Genomic DNA, 17,110 nt, shown 5'->3' on the forward strand with positions numbered 1-17,110 from the left:
AGAAGTTACGTATTGCTGAGAGGGGACGGGAGATATGGATGGGGGGGGATGAGAGACTGGGAGGGACGAGGGTGGGAGGGATGAGAGACTGGAGAGGATGAGAGACGTGGAGAGGGCTGGTACTGGAGAGGGAGAGAGATATGAGGGGGGACGAGAGGCCTGGAAAGGGATGAGGGACCTGGAGAGCGACGAGAGACCTGGAGAGGACGAGGGACCTGGAGAGGGAGAGAGATATGGAGGGGGACGAGAGACCTGGAGAGGGACGAGGGGACCTGGAGAGGGACGAGGGACCTGGAGAGGACGAGAGGACCTGGAGAGAACGAGGACCTGGAGAGGGACGAGAGACCTGGAGAGGACGAGAGAGACCTGGAGAGGGACGAGAGACCTGGAGAGGGACGAGAGCCGAGGGGACGAGACCTGGTGAGGGACGAGGACCTGGAGAGGGACGAGGGACCTGGAGAGGACGAGGACCTGGAGAGGGACGAGGACCTGGAGAGGGACGAGACCTGGAGAGGGACGAGAGACCTGGAGAGGACGAGGGACCTGGAGAGGGTGAGAGATATGGAGGGGACGAGAGACCTGAGAGGGACGAGGGACCTGAGAGGGACGAGGGACCTGGAGAGGGACGAGAGACCTGGAGAGGACGAGACCTGGAGAGGGACGAGGGACCTGGGAGAGGGACGAGGGACCTGGAGGAACGAGGGACAGGAGAGGGACGAGAGACCTGGAGAGGGACGAGAGACCTGGAGAGGGACGAGAGACCTGAGAGGGACGAAAACCTGGAGAGGGACGAGAGACCTGGAGAGGGACGAGGACCTAGAGAGGGGACGAGGAACTGGTGAGGGACGAGGGACCTGTGAGGGACGAGGGACCTGGTGAGTGACGAGAGACCTGGGAGGGACGAGAGACCTGGAGAGGACGAGGACCTGGAGAGGGAAGAGACCTGGCGAGGGGACGAGAGACCTGGAGAGGGACGAGGACATGGGAGAGGGACGAGGGACCATGAGAGGGATGAGGGACCTGGTGAGGGACGAGAGACTGGAGAGGGACGAGGGACCTGAGAGGGACGAGACCTGGAGAGGGACGAAGGACCATGAGAGCGACGAGGGACCTGGTGAGGGACGAGAGACCCGGCGAGGGACGAGAGACCTGGAGAGGGACGAGTAATCTGGAGAGGGACGAGGACCTGGAGAGGGGACGAAGGACCATGAGAGGACGAGGGACCTGGTGAGGGGACGAGGGACCGAGAGGGACGAGGGACCTGGAGAGGGACGAAGGACCGGAGAGGACGAAGGACCTGGAGGACGAGAGACCTGGAGAGGGACGAGAGACCCGGAGAGGGGACGAGAGACCTGGAGAGGGGACGAGGGACCTGGAGAGGGAAGAGAGACCCGGGGAGGGGACGAGAGACCTGGAGAGGACGAGGGACATGAGAGGGGACGAGAGACTCTGGAGAGGGACGAGGGACATGGAGAGGGACGAGAGACCTGGGAGGGGACGAGGACCTGGAGAGGGACGAGGACCTGAGAGGGACGAGGGACCTGGAGAGGGACAAGGGACCCTGTGAGGACGAGGGACATGGAGAGGGACGAGACCGGAGAGGGGACGACATGGAGAGGGACGAGAGACCTGGAGAGGGGAAGAGAGAGACCATGAGGGACGAGAGACCTGAGAGGGACGAGGGACATGGAGAGGGACGAGAGACCTGGAGAGGGACGAGGGACATGGAGAGGGGACGAGACCTGGAGAGGGACGAGGACCTGGAGAGGACGAGGGACCTGGAGAGGGACGAGGGACCTGGAGAGGGACAAGGGACCTGGTGAGGACGAGGACCTGGAGAGGACAAGGACCTGGTGAGGGACGAGAGACCTGGAGAGGACGAGGGACCTGGAGAGGACAAGGACCTGGTGAGGGACGAGGGACCTGGAGAGAGGGACGAGGACCTGGAGAGGGACAAGGGACCTGGTGAGGGACGAGGGACTGGAGAGGGACGAGGGACCTGAGAGGGACGAGGGACCTGGAGAGGACGAGGGACCTGGTGAGGACGAGGGACCTGGGAGAGGACGAAGGACCATGAGAGGGACGAGAGACCTGGAGAGGGACGAGGGACATGGAGAGGACGAGGGACCTGTGAGGGACGAGGGACCTGAGAGGGACGAAGGACCATGAGAGCGACGAGGACCTGGAGAGGACGAGGGACCTGGAGGGACGAAGGACCATGAGAGGGACAAGGACCTGGAGAGGGACGAGGGGCCTGGAGAGGGACGAAGGACCATGAGAGGGACGAGGGACCTGGAGAGGGACGAAGGACCATGAGAGGGACAAGGGACCTGGAGAGGGACGAGGGGCCTGGAGAGGACGAAGGACCATGAGAGGGACGAAGGACCGTGAGAGGAATAGAGACCTGGAGAGGGACGAGAGACCTGGAGAGGGACAAGGACCTGGTGAGGACGAAGACCATAGAGGAACGAGGGACCTGGAGAGGACGAAGGACCATGGAGGGACAAGGACCTGGGAGAGGGACGAGGGGCCTGGAGAGGGACGAAGGACCATGGAGAGGGACGAGGACCTGGAGAGGACGAGGGCCTGGAGAGGACGAAGGACCATGGAGAGGGACGAAGGACCATGAGAGGGACGAGGGACCTGGAGAGGACGAGGGACCTGGTGAGGGACGAGGACCGGAGAGGGACGAGACCATGAGAGCGACGAGGGACCTGGAGAGGGACGAGGACCTGGAGAGGACGAGGACCTGGTGAGAGACGAAGGACCATGAGAGGACGAGGGACCTGGAGAGGGACGAAGGACCATGAGAGGGACAAGGGACCTGGAGAGGACGAGGGGCCTGGAGAGGACGAAGGACCATGAGAGGGACAGGACCTGAGGGGACGAGGGCCTGGAGAGGGACGAAGGACCAGAGAGACGAGACCTGGAGGGACGAGGGGCCTGGAGAGGACGAGGACCTGGGAGAGGGACGAGGGCCTGGAGGGACGAAGGACCATGGAGAGGAACGAAGGACCAGGAGAGGAACAGAGACCTTGGGAGAGGACGAGAGACCTGAGAGGGGACAAGGGACCTGTGAGGGACGAAGGACATGAGAGGGACGAGGGGACCTGGAGAGGGACGAAGGACCATGAGAGGGACAAGGGACCTGGAGAGGGACGAGGCCGGGAGAGGGACGAAGGACCATGAGAGGAACAGAGACCTGGAGAGGACGAGAGACCTGGAGAGAGGGACAAGGGACCTGGAGGGACGAAGGACCATGAGAGGGACGAGGGACCTAGAGGACGAAGGACCATGAGGAGGGCAGGGACTGGAGAGGGACGAGGGGCCTGGGAGGGACGAAGGACCAGAGAGGGACGAGGGACCTGGAGAGAACGAGGGCCTGGAGAGGGACGAAGACCATGAGAGAACGAAGGACCATGAGAGGGAACAGAGACCTGGAGAGGGACGAAGGACCATGAGAGGGACGACGGACCTGGAGAGGGACAAGGGACCTGGAGAGGGACAAGGGACCTGGAGAGGGACGAGGACGAAAAAAGGAAGTGGAGAGGGACGACGAGGGAAAGGGTGAAGAGCGAGGGAGGAAAGGTGGGTGAGGAAGACCTGGGAACGAGATACAATGTAGAGGCAGCAAAACAGTGGGGATGTAACTGGGAAGATCAAGTCCTCCTCCACCCTTCGCCCTCTCCTCCACCCTTCTCCTCCCCTCCTCCATTCCTCAGCCCCCTCTCTCATTTTCCCTCCACTCCTCTTTCTCACACTTCCACACGTGGGAGTGATGGGGTGGAGAAGTAAAATAATGAGAAGTGAAGGAAGAAAAGAGAGAGAGAGAGAGGAGCAGGAAGGAGGAGGAGAGAGGGAGAGGGTGAATATAAAGAGAGGAGAGAAGTGACAGGAACAGGGATGAAAACGAAGGAGTGAAAGCGGGACCAGAGAGGAGGAGAAGGTTAAGGGGTAAAGGTCCCACTGACAGACGTGGCCAGGAAATTTGTACCTGTATGTATGTATGTATGTATGTATGTATAGTATGTATGTATGTATGTATGTATTAAAACCAAATAAATATTATAACTACAACATTCATAGTATACGGTCACTGGAGTCAGGTGGTCACTGGAGTCAGGTGGTCACTGTAGTCCGGGTGGTCACTGGAGTCAGGTGGTCACTGGAGTCAGGTGGTCACTGGAGTCAGGTGGTCACTGTAGTCAGGTGGTCACTGGAGTCAGGTGGTCACTGTAGTCAGGTGGTCACTGGAGTCAGGTGGTCACTGTAGTCAGGTGGTCACTGTAGTAAAGTGGTCACTGTAGTAAGGTGGTCAGTGGAGTAGGGTGGTCACTGTAGTCAGGTGGTCACTGGAGTCAGGTGGTCACTGTAGTAAGGTGGTCACTGTAGTAAGGTGGTTACTGGAGTAAGGTGGTCACTCGAGTCAGTGGTCACTGAGTCAGGTGGTCACTGGAGTAAGGTAGTCACTGTAGTCAGGTGGTCACTGTCCAGGTGGTCACTGGAGCAAGGTGGTCACTAGAGTCAGGTGGTCACTGTACTCAGGTGGTCACTGGAGTAAGGTGGTCACTGGAGGCGCAACCCGGGTGGTCACTGGAGTCAGGTGGTCACTGTAGTAAGGTGGTTACTGGAGTCAGGTGGTCACTGGAGTAAGGTGGTTACTGGAGTAAGGTGGTCACTGTAGTCAGGTGGTCACTGTAGTCAGGTGGTCACTGTAGTCAGGTGGTCACTGTAGTCAGGTGGTCACTGTAGTCAGGTGGTCACTGTAGTCAGGTGGCCACTGTAGTTAGGTGGTCACTGGAGTCAGGTGGTCACATTCAGCAGTGAAAATTTCGTGAAGGTTGGTTCATGATTGTGGACGCTACAGTGTAAACAAAACAGACCTACAGACAAACGAACCTACAAACCATGTCGATTTAGAGAACACACACACACACACACACACACACACACACACACACACACACACACACACACACACACACACACACACACACACACACATTACGACAACTACTAATGGATTAAGACACATTCCGCCACAAACATCTACAGACATTCAGTGTTCCCATTCCTAAGAATCTACACACAACCTCCGGGCCGTCACACAGCTTTTAACAAGGTGTATGACTGCAACCACAAGTGCACGGTAAACAAGGCTCTAGCCCACCCCACCGCCCACGCCTCATTCCCCAGGACGCGGAGTCGCAGGGATGGACTGAAAAGTGGTCGTGATTTCACCTCCCTCAGAGACAGTACCCGAGAGAGTGTGAGGCTACAAACTGGGTGGCAGGTCATGCAGGCGACGCTACAGGTCCACTGCACAACCCACCGCTACTCCAACCCACAAAACGTGAATGCAAAAAACAGGAACATTCACCGATGCCCCTTGACTCCGTTCCACTGATGAGACGCATCTCTCACACTCTCCCTCGGGCCCAGGTTATCACCACCTGTTGATTTATGGCCCTTGCTGGTGCTGCTGGGGATGAGGGAGGCAGTGAACAACGGAGGAGAGTGCAGAAGAGTGAGCTACGAAGAAAACCAGAGGCGTTGGACGGAGATGGCAGCGAAGAGGCAAGGAGCAGAGAGGTCAGGCGGGAAAAGGTCAGCCATGTACCACAGTGGGGACGATGACTGAGCAGGCTGCAGGTCACGGGAGGAAAGCATGACGATAACGATGAAAGTAGACGTGGTGGTGAAGGGGAGAGGGACGAGGAGTTGTGTGGGATTGTGAAAAGAGAAGGATTAAGAGAGATGATGGTAAGAGGGATTGGGAAGAAGGATTGAGATGGAAGTGGAATTGAGTAAGTTAGGAGTGGGGTGAGAAGGCCTCAGAAGTGGGATGGTGGGTGTAGGCACAAGAACCACCAGTCCCCCATCACGTACACCACCACCACTACACACTGCTGGAGTACTGCAACTATTCTGGGTCACACGGTGCTCTGCCCACTCACCTAGATTACAGCCTGTCATGACTGCCCCATGTGTGGCTGATTTATATTTGACAGTGTGAACCAGGTAGGGAGTCACCTGTATACTCTGGTCTGATTAACCTCCATGTTGTAGGGTGCATTACCTGCCTCGTTCATGACTTGTCTCAAACTTACACACCACAATTTCATGTTGATCTTAACGCTGATTTCAACCATCCGTTACATTATATATATATATATATATATATATATATATATATACATATATATATATATATATATATATATATATATATATATATATATATATATATATATATATATATATATATATATATATATATATATATATATATATATATGTTGATAATTGTGAAAAGAAAAGTTTGCTGTGTATTCACATCTTCAGGGTAAGTACAGACCACCCCTGAAGATGACCACACGAAAGCGCTTGGGGAACTCGTGTTTTCTTCTTTCCTTGTGGTTATCAGCATATACCCAGATCAATGAGCACCTACAGTGATTTATTTGCATATATATATATATATATATATATATATATCCCACTACAGGAGGCACTGGGTGAAGGCCTCCCATCAGTGTCCGCCACGTTATGCCTGCAGCCTTCAGTGTCTCTGAACTTCACCGTGGGACGAGTCTTGGGTCTGTTTGATCTACTGTTGATGTATTCCTCTAGCTATTAGACCTGGTCACTGTCACCTTAGACCGTGTAATAATTTATTTTAACGCATTTTGGTTCAAGATCTCGTCATTATTGTCCCTTCGTAGTGGACTAGAATCTGTGGTTTATTTATACATTTTGTCGTTATTTTCACATCAAGTGGTCAACACGCACTGGCGAAGTTATTTCCTTGTCCGACAAAAGGTCAAGTTATTTTTGGAAGAAGGACTTAATATTACTCTGGTGTGTTTCGACTTTGGTTTCACTTTACCTGACGGATTACTGGACACCAAGTTGCCTAAATATTTGTATTAATGACTTCAAGAATTTTAATGTCGAATGATACCTTTGTTTTAGTAAATTCATTTACAATTCTACTATTTGAATTGCTTCAACCAGCTCTTGTACACGTGTTTGTAAATCTGTCAAGTTTGATAAACACGTGTCAGCGATACGAAGTTAGCTTCCTAAGTGTGCAGTATTCAAGTAATCATGTGGCCTTAGCAAGGCTGGAGAAACTCAACACTGGGGATATTTCCCTGAAGTGTGTGGCTGAGTTATGCTACCTGGGTGACATGATCAATGCTGGAGCTGGCACTGTTAGCTACTCAGTTAAAAGTGTCAGAAGTGGCTGGAAGAATATCAGGGAGATGCTGCCTTTATTGGCGGCAGAGGACCTGTAACACTGGTGTGAGAAGCGTGATGTATGGCAGTGAAACATGGGCAGTTAAAGAAGATGACATAACGTAGTAGTGAGCGAACTAAAATGAGAATGGTGAGGTGGATGTGAAATGCGGCACTGACAGACAGCAAACCCTGTTCAGAGCTAAAAGGGCACTTGGGTGAGGTTTTGTGGAGAGGAAGGATAGATGAGGTGGTTCAGACATGCGGAGAGAGTGGATGAAACCAACTGGACAAGAGATACGTGATGGTGAACGTTGGGAGAAGGAGAGGAAGGGGGTAGCCAAGAATGACACTGGGAGAGGTTATAAGATATGACCTCAGAGATAAGAACCTGATTAGAGAGGCCACAAGAGACTGTACTGTAGAGTATGGAGAGCTGCCACCAGGTAAACAAAGGCTAAACACGTGTAAGCTTGGAAAATATTGATGACGATGATGATGAATATGATGATGATGATGATGATGATGATGATGATTCCACTATTACAGTCACGAAGTTCATAATAATATTGATATCACACACACACACACACACACACACACACACACACACACACACACACACACACACACACACACACACACACAATACAAGTTATAAAATGAGTTATAACAATAAGATTAGTTTTTTCTGACTCAACACATAAACAATTATAATCAGTCAGTGAATAACAAGGCTGATGGTGGTCAATCTCTCCCGATATCACAACTCAAGTGACATCACAACTCAAGTGACATCACAACACAAGTAACATTCACAACACAAGTGACATCACAACACAAGTGACATCACAACACAAGTAGCCACAACTCTGGATACAGAAAATACTGATATTTTAACTACTGTAGTATGAAGTCATGTTGAGGTAAATATATACAACAAGTTGGTGGCAATATTTAAGTTAGTTTAAGTTATCCTGATGACATAACCCGGTACGTACGGACGAATACAAGGACAGAGGGGTGTAAGGACGGAGGTACGGACTGGCACAAGGACAGGAGGGTGTAAGGACGGAGGTACGGACTGGCACAAGGACGGAGGTGAGGACGGAGTACGGATTGACACAAGGACGGGAGGGTGTAAGACGGAGGCACGGACTGACACAAGGACAGGAGGGTGTAAGGACGGAGGTACGGACTGGCACAAGGACGGGAGGGTGTAAGGACGGAGGTACGGACTGGCACAAGGACGGAGAGGGTGAGGAGGTACGGACTGACACAAGGACAGAGGGTGTAGGACGGAGGTACGGACTGGACACAAGGACAGGAGGGTGTAAGGATGGAGGTACGGACTGGCACAAGGACGGGAGGTGGGGACGGAGGTATGGACTGACACAGGACAGGAGGGTGTAGGACGGAGGTACGGACTGGCACAAGGACGGGAGGGTAGGACGGAGGTACGGACTGACACAAGGACAGAGGGGTGTAGGACGGAGGTACGGACTGGCACAAGGACGGGAGGGTGTGAGGACGGAGGTACGGGACTGACACAAGGACAGGAGGGTGTGGGACGGAGGCATGGACTGGCACAAGGACGGGAGGGTGTGGGACAGAGGTACGGACTGACACAAGGACGGGAGGGTAAGGACGGAGGTACGGACTGACACAAGGACAGGAGGGTGTGGGACGGAGGTACGGACTGGCACAAGGACGGAGGATGTAAGGACGGAGGCACGGATTGACACAGGACGGGAGGGTGTAAGGACGGAGGTACGGACTGACACAAGGACGGGAGGGTGTAAGGATGGAGGTACGGACTGACACAAGGACGGGAGGGTGTAAGGGGATGGAGGTACGGACTGACAAGGACAGGAGGGTGTAAGAACGGAGGTACGGACTGACACAAGGACGGAGGGTGTAGGATGGAGGTACGGACTGACACAAGGACGGGAGGGTGTAAGAACGGAGGTACGGACTGACACAAGGACGGGAGGGTGGGGACGGAGGTACGGACTGACACAAGGACGGGAGGGGTGTAAGGATGGAGGTACGGACTGACACAAGGACGGGAGGGTGTAAGGACGGAGGTACGGACTGACACAAGGACAGGAGGGTGTAAGGATGGAGGTCCGGACTGACACAAGGACAGGAGGGAAGGACGTGAGGTACGGGACTGACACAAGGACAGGAGGGTGTAAGGATGGAGGTACGGACTGACACAAGGACGGGAGGGTGGGGACGGAGGTACAGACTGGACACAAGGACAGGAGGGTGTAAGGACGGAGGTACGGACTGACACAAGGACAGGAGGTGTGGGACGGAGGTACGGATTGACACAAGGACGGGAGGGTGTAAGGACGGAGGTACGGACTGACACAAGGACGGGAGGGTAAGGACGGAGGTACGGACTGACACAAGGACGGAGGGTGTGGGGACGGATGTACGGACTGGCACAAGGACGGAGGGCGTAAGGATGGAGGTACGGACTGGCACAAGGACGGAGGGTAAGGACGGAGGTACGACTACAAGGACAGGAGGGTGTAAGGACGGAGGTACGGACTACAAGGACAGGAGGGTGTAAGGACGGAGGTACGGATTGACACAAGGACGGGAGGGTGTGAGGACGGAGGCACGGACTGACACAAGGACAGGAGGGTGTGGGACGGATGTACGGACTGACACAAGGACGGGAGGGTGTGGGACGGAGGTACGGACTGACACAAGGACGGGAGGGTAAGGACGGAGGTACGGATTGACACAAGGACGGGAGGGTGGGACGGATGTATGGACTGACACAAGGATGGGAGGTGTAAGGACGGAGGTAGGATTGACACAAGGACGGAGGGTGTAAGGACGGAGGTACGGACTGACACAAGGACAGGAGGGTGTAAGGACGGGATGTACGTGGACTGACACAGGACGGGAGGGTGTAGGGACGGAGGTACGGACTGACACAAGGACGGGAGGGTGTGGACGGAGGCATGGATTGACACAAGGACGGGAGGTGGGGACGGAGGTACGGACTGACACAGGACAGAGGGTGTAAGGACGGAGGTACGGATTGACACAAGGAAGGGAGGGTGAGGACGGAGGTACGGACTGACACAAGGACGGGAGGGTGTAAGGACGGATGTACGGACTGACACAAGGACGGAGGGTGTGTAGGACGGAGGTACGGATTGACACAAGGACGGAGGGTGTAGGACGAGGTACGGACTGACACAGGACAGGAGGGTGTGGGACGGAGGCACGGACTGGCACAGGACGGGAGGGTGTAAGGACGGAGGTACGGACTGACACAAGGACGGGGAGGGTGTGGGACAGAGTACGGACTGGCCTACAGGGACGGGAGGGTGTAGGACGGAGGTACGGACTGACACAGGACGGGAGGGTGTGGATGGAGGTACGGACTGGCACAGGCAGGAGGGTGGGACGGAGGTACGGACTGACATGCAAGGACAGGGTGTAAGGACAGGTACGGACTGACACAAGGACGGGAGGGTGGGACGGAGGTACGGACTGGCACAGGACGGAGGGCGTGGGACGGAGGTACGGACTGACCACAGGACGGGAGGGTGTAGGACGGAGGTAGACTGGCACAGGACGGGGAGGGCGTGGGACAGTACGGACTGACACGGACAGGGAGGTGTGGGACAGGTTACTGGACTGACACAAGGACGGGAGGTGTGGGACAGACTCAGAGGTGACACTGGTATACTATAGTGGTATGGGAGGCACGGACGATCCTGGTGGTGGTAGTGTGGTAGTCCTGGTAGTGTTGGTGTGGTAGTCCTGGTGAGTGGTAGTGTGGTGTTCCTGGTAGTGGTGGTAGTGTGGGAGTCCTGGCAGTGGTAGTGTGGTAGTCCTAGTAGTGGTAGTGTGGTAGTCCTGGTAGTGGTGGTGTGGTAGTCCTGGCAGTGGTAGTGTGGTAGTCCTGGTGGTGGTGTGGTAGTCCTGTGGTGGTGGTGTGTGGTAGTCCTGGTAGTGGTGGTGGGTCCTGGTAGCGGTAGTGTGGTAGTCCTGGTAGCGGTAGTGTGGTGGTCTGGCAGTGGTAGGTGGTGAGTCCTGTGTGGTGGTGTGGTAGTCCTGGTAGTGGTAGTGTGGTAGTCCTGGTAGTTAGTGTGGTGGTAGTCCTGGCAGTGGTAGTGTGTGATCCTGGTAGCGGTGGTGTGGTAGTCCTGGCAGTGGTGTGTGGTAGTCCTGGTAGCGGTAGTGTGAATCCTGGCAGTGGTAGTGTGGTAGTCCTGGTAGTGGTAGTGTGGTAGTCCTGGTAGCGGTAGTGTGTAGTTCCTGGCAGTGGTAGTGTGGTAGTCCTGGTAGTGTGGTGTGATGTCCTTGGCAGTGGTAGTGTGGTAGTCCTGTTAGTGGTGGTGTGGTAGTCCTGGCAGTGGTAGTGTGTGTCCTGGTAGTGGTAGTGTGGTAGTGGGTCCTGGTAGCGGTAGTGTGGTGAGTCCTGGTAGTGGTGGTGTGTGGTAGTCCTGGTGATTGGTGGTGTGGTAGTCCTGGTAGCGGTAGTGTGTTAATCCTGGCAGTGGTAGTGTGGTAGTCCTGGTAGTGGTAGTGTTTTGCTTTACTAATCTCTACAGTTATTTACATAGTTTAATTTTGTAGGATAATCATTAGTGTCCGTGGCTCCCAGGAGGCAGTTTGGTGTCTGCCAGAGGACTCATCAGCACTGAGACTCGCCTGAAGGAGGGGAGGTACATGTCCTCGGGTTATTTTTGTCTCACGGAAGCTAAGGAGTCTCCTCGCCCTCGACCTGACATAGGAGCGAGGAAGTCGACATATATAAACATGGGGTAAATGTTGATGTCCGGAAATACACGTTGATGGCTTGTCTCACCTGGACTGACGCTGATACATGCTCACCTCGCCACGAATATCGTGATTCTGAGTTGGTTCTGACTATTAATTATGATATGTGATAGATAACAGAGAAATATATAACGGCAAATTGTATCCGGATGTTTAATAACTAAAACCATGAACAGTCGTAGTTTTAAGAGTTACAGAAATCTTTATATCCATCACGAATAACTACAATACAACTTTATCAACCATGCTCTGGGGTCTTAATATAACTGCCAGATGAGAGATCCCTTAAGAGACTTACAGGCTGGATGACCACCAATTGCTACTTCACCAAGCCTGTCACCAGGTCATTATGCCCTACCCGGACCCTACGCTAACAACAACAAAAGAGCTGCAGGATCAGGGTCATCAATTTGAAAGGGTAAAACGCACTCTTCGTGACCTGGACATGACCTGACCCGGCACCGGATGAGAGAAGGGCCACAGACTTACCCTCAGCTATGGTCAAGGCTGGGCCCGGGGAGAGGGGGAGTATCCTGCCAGTAATGATAAGCAGTTTTCGTGTTGACTGGAGCACAGGGCAGTTTCTTCCTATGTACCCAAGAAGAGCCACACTACACGTCCACAACCATCGACTGCTCGTACCGATGCCCCGTGTGTCTTCACGCAACACTCAGTAGATTAACAATGGTCCAACTTAAACCTAAAATATATGAGCTCTAGACAGTAAACATTCCATTATTCAGGTGAAACTCAACTCTAAATTTTGTAAACGCCTATCTCAAATGACTATTATGACATCACCTCCCACACTTACTTTACGACTGCCAAAGTTTATAGTATATATTATCGCTGAGTTAAGATCACTAAGCAACTCATAAGGTAAAGGTGTAATATTGACTGTCTCCACTTATAAACTCTTTCTTTAAGATAATTAGCCTTGAAGATGTTAAAAATTATAAAACACAACCACGAAAATTACCAGGTATCTAATGTTAATCTTGAACGTAACAGATATAACTTCAGTACATCAATAAGGGCAGGAGTTAACATCATAATGTCCCGTTAATACATGTGTTAAAATGTAAAATAAATAAGATATAGAAGATAAAATCACATCAGTTATGTCTTATACAGTACATAGACACATACGGACACCACACACGGGACATTCACATGGGATACCCACACACTGGACACCTATACATGGATACCCACACACGGACACCTTACATGGATACCACACACGGACACCGACATACATAAAAATATAATACCAGTGTTATGTTTTCATGTGGTTTTAATGTTTTTGGTATTAGCTCAGTACAATGTAAATACCAATACTACTTTAATAAATAGAATAAGAACAATAACTAGGAAAGAGGCTATAAACTTACTGTTCTTCTTGATGAGTGTTCTAGAGCTAGATTAACCCTATTGATACAATATAACCCAACCACAAGGAGGAGAGGTGGCCAGGTGTGTGTGTCGTTGGTGTAGAGTGTTATAGGGCCACTTCCAGTATTCCCTGGTGGCCGCGTCTATGAGGACCTGACTCTACAACATGGCCTTTCCCTCACCCACACTGGTTTAACCCCCCACAGTAAGGCCTCACCCACACTGGCATCTACAACCCCAGCACGTTTCATCCACACCCTCACCACTTCCACACGCCTCAACCCCCTGCCTCTACATACACAACCTCGCTTTTCATTTTGTTGCTACAGAATTGCCAATCAATGTGTGTGTGTGTGTGTGTGTGTGTGTGTGTGTGTGTGTGTGTGTGTGTGTGTGTGTGTGCACGCCTCTCATACACGATAAAACAAAAAAAGAAGAAAGAGAATTAGATTGGTGGGTTTTAACACCGTAGTGGAAGCAGGCACTGCAGGCGAGAGTGGTCCCTAGCCTTGGAGCAACATAAGGCTATGCAACATATACTCGAGAATAAAAGGAAACTGTTTGATAAATTTTATACGTATTATTTGCCGTCATTATAGGAAAAAAGTTGTCGTTGTCTGAAGTTTTACAAATGATTACCAAAGAGGTTAAGCCCCAATCTTCATAGGTTCTAATCATCACGCCGCAACTTAATCATTAGAATTAGGACCCTATTATATCGAGGCCTCCTATATCACTAGGTGTAAGTTATGTTTGAAGAAGTTAGGTTAGTTAGGTTAGTGAGGTTGGGTTATGTAAAGGTATGTTCGGATGTATAGGTGAGGTTATATTAGGTTGTTGGGTTAAGTTATATTACGATATATTAAGTTCGGTTAGGTTAGGTTAGGGTTAGGTTAGGGTTAGCGTATATTAGACAAACGCCCATTGAACCGTGCCACGACAAAACACACGGTACTCCACAGGTGACTTCCGGCACAGTACAGACCTGGTAAGATTTATCAGAGAAAAGACTAAAATTATTAAAATACAGCGTTACTTTTTAACATTCTCGAAGGACGAACGAGGGAGCACCTGAAAATTGAGACACCCCAGCTTATTTCACCTAAAATAGATTAGATTAGACAGGTTAGGTTGGGTTATGTTAAATTAGGTTAGTTTAACTTAGATTAGACTTGCGGGTAGGTTAGCTACTTTATTTTAGGCTTCGTGGTAAGGTAAGCGAGGTCAACTTAGATTAGATTAAACTTTTAATCATCAGGTGAAATTAAACCAAAGTGTCTAATCTTCAAGTGATCCAGACACTGTATCTGTCAACACTCACTGTACAGCAAGTATAGACTGCCTCTGGCGGCGATAGTAACAGGAGGAGGATTGAGGGAAAGTTGAAAGTTATAGATGTGTGTGTGTGTGTGTGTGTGTGTGTGTGTGTGTGTGTGTGTGTGTGTGTGTGTGTGTGTGTGTGTGTGTGTGTGTGTGTGTGTGTGTGTGTGTGTGCAGCGTTACCATTTGGGAGGAGGAGGAATTGATGGTCCTCAGCCACAGGGAGTCAGTCAGTGGGAAAAATATTCAGAGTTAATACCAACAAGTACCCCAGTGAAGGAGCCAGCCGGGCAGTGAGTCACGCATAGAGCTGGTGACGCCAAACGAGAATCAACCAGTGAGTCACGTATAGACCTGGTGACGCAAACGAAAACAATCCTCAGTGACAGACCTGAGACGCAACGAAAACAATCCTCAGTGAGTCACGGTAGTCCTAGTGACGCAAACGAAAACAATCCTCAGTGCCAATTTATCGTGAGGCAACACGCCCCGCTGGTTAGAGTTGCCTCAACACGTATTACTTTATGTAAGCAATATTTTACTCTTGAGATTCATTAAACATGTCTACTGCATTTATTATTATCATCAGTATTCATCTACACCTTCTTAACACGGTGGTTGGGTTGATTTAAGGTTAATTTATGTATTTATGTCAAGTATTAATTAACCCTGAGTAAATTCTCATTTTTATAAAATTATTAAGGCCATAATCTTCACATTTAATGATATTTTTCCAGGTAACACATACCATGTTTTCAACAGGCGTTTTTGCTTCCAATCCTGATCATAACAAGATAAGGTTTGGAAATTCCAGTTAAGAATCATATTCTTAACTAATGTTAATGTAAAGACAAATCTTTTTTCTACGTTATTTAAGATCTTGTTACGAACCGCATATGGTATTTTGGATCACATGAAGATTAAGCACCCTAGTTTATTTCACCTGATGATTTAACAGTGTAAGGTGCTAGGGGGTTAGGGTAGGTTAGGTTAAGTTGGTGTTGTTAAGGGGTTTAGGTTAAGTAGTGGTTAATCTTCCGGGAAATAAGCTGGAGGAATAATGTTCACGTCATTCATTTTTATATCACAGACCACCAAAGTTTCTATTAAACGAAATCCCAACATTTACCTGAGTGAAATCTTATCTTGTGTAGATTGGCATTTCACCTTTTACTGCTGCAGTGCAAGGAAAGTGATAGCATGATCAAGTCTGTGTTCATTCTTTATCTAGCCTGGCTGCTTGACCTTTACCTTCCCTGTGTAAGTGACCTCCTTCCTCCGTGTCACCAGCTGTGGTAAAGGTCAGGGCTGGCCTCATATCTCACTACTGTATGCTGCTGTCACGCCTTTATTACACTTTTATCTTCTACTTTATCTGTAAGTCACTGTTTACGGTCAGTTGGATCAATTGTATATATATATATATATATATATATATATATATATATATATATATATATATATATATATATATATATATATATATCGTACGGCTGGTGAGTGTCAGAAGTGCTGGTGTAGTGTTGTCCACTGTCGTCACGCTCAGCTCACTTGCTGCAACAAGTCACTGTCAGATTTATTTTCCAATGTGGAGGTGAAAGTGGGTCCCATAGGCAGGACTGCCTGTTAGGGGACAGTGTGGATACAGCATACTGTACTGAACAAGGAGTGCAGCGTGACGGGCACTGCACTCGACCACCTCCACTTCCACAACTTGTCAAGTTAGGGTACAGCACAATACCCATGCACAGCTGGGTAGACTTGGGGTGTCCCCTGGATCATAACAACGGTGAGTGTTTCATCTCTCGCCGCCGCCGGCCCCACACTCTGCCGGTCTATATTCATAATCCCCAGCCCCTTGATCTTAATTTTCCTAACATATAGCAGAACACTGCATACCTGTAACACAGTGACCAACATGGCACGGTAAGCACATACCTACTGCTACCTGCTGAGAGAGAGAGAGAGAGAGAGAGAGAGAGAGAGAGAGAGAGAGAGAGAGAGAGAGAGAGAGAGAGAGAGAGAGAGAGGAGGAGTGAGAGGAGAGAGAGAGAGAGAGGAGAGTGGAGAGAGAGAGAGAGAGAGAGGTGTGTGTGTAAGGTTGGGCTATTTATGTATAAAGTGTTTACATCTCTGAGCTTCTGTATTACTATTTCTACCATCTTTGTTAAGACTGACAACACAGAGTGCATTTATTTTGTTCAGGGTTCTACTCCTTAGGTAAACAATAGGAACAATACAAGTGATATTTACACACATTACAACAGACTGTGGATAAGTATGAGGCAGGCAGTACGTGAGTGACGATCGCCAATACGTAACTGAACGAAGCGTTGGA

At 50.8% G+C, this 17,110-nt stretch overlaps 1 protein-coding gene across 1 annotated transcript; it reads right to left on the reverse strand.

Annotated features, from left to right (window-relative positions):
* Window positions 1-252: 252 nt before the first annotated feature.
* Window positions 253-3,296, reverse strand: LOC121872187 (proline-rich protein 36-like; the record flags this gene model as incomplete). The annotated part of the gene is made up of 1 exon (XM_042374859.1): window positions 253-3,296. A coding segment is annotated over exon 1 (3,044 nt), but the record flags the coding sequence as incomplete, so codon positions are not given.
* Window positions 3,297-17,110: the final 13,814 nt, after the last annotated feature.

Source organism: Homarus americanus, unplaced genomic scaffold (genome assembly GCF_018991925.1).
Source record: "Homarus americanus isolate GMGI-L3 unplaced genomic scaffold, GMGI_Hamer_2.0 scaffold1858, whole genome shotgun sequence".
NCBI classification, from domain to species: domain Eukaryota; kingdom Metazoa; phylum Arthropoda; class Malacostraca; order Decapoda; family Nephropidae; genus Homarus; species Homarus americanus.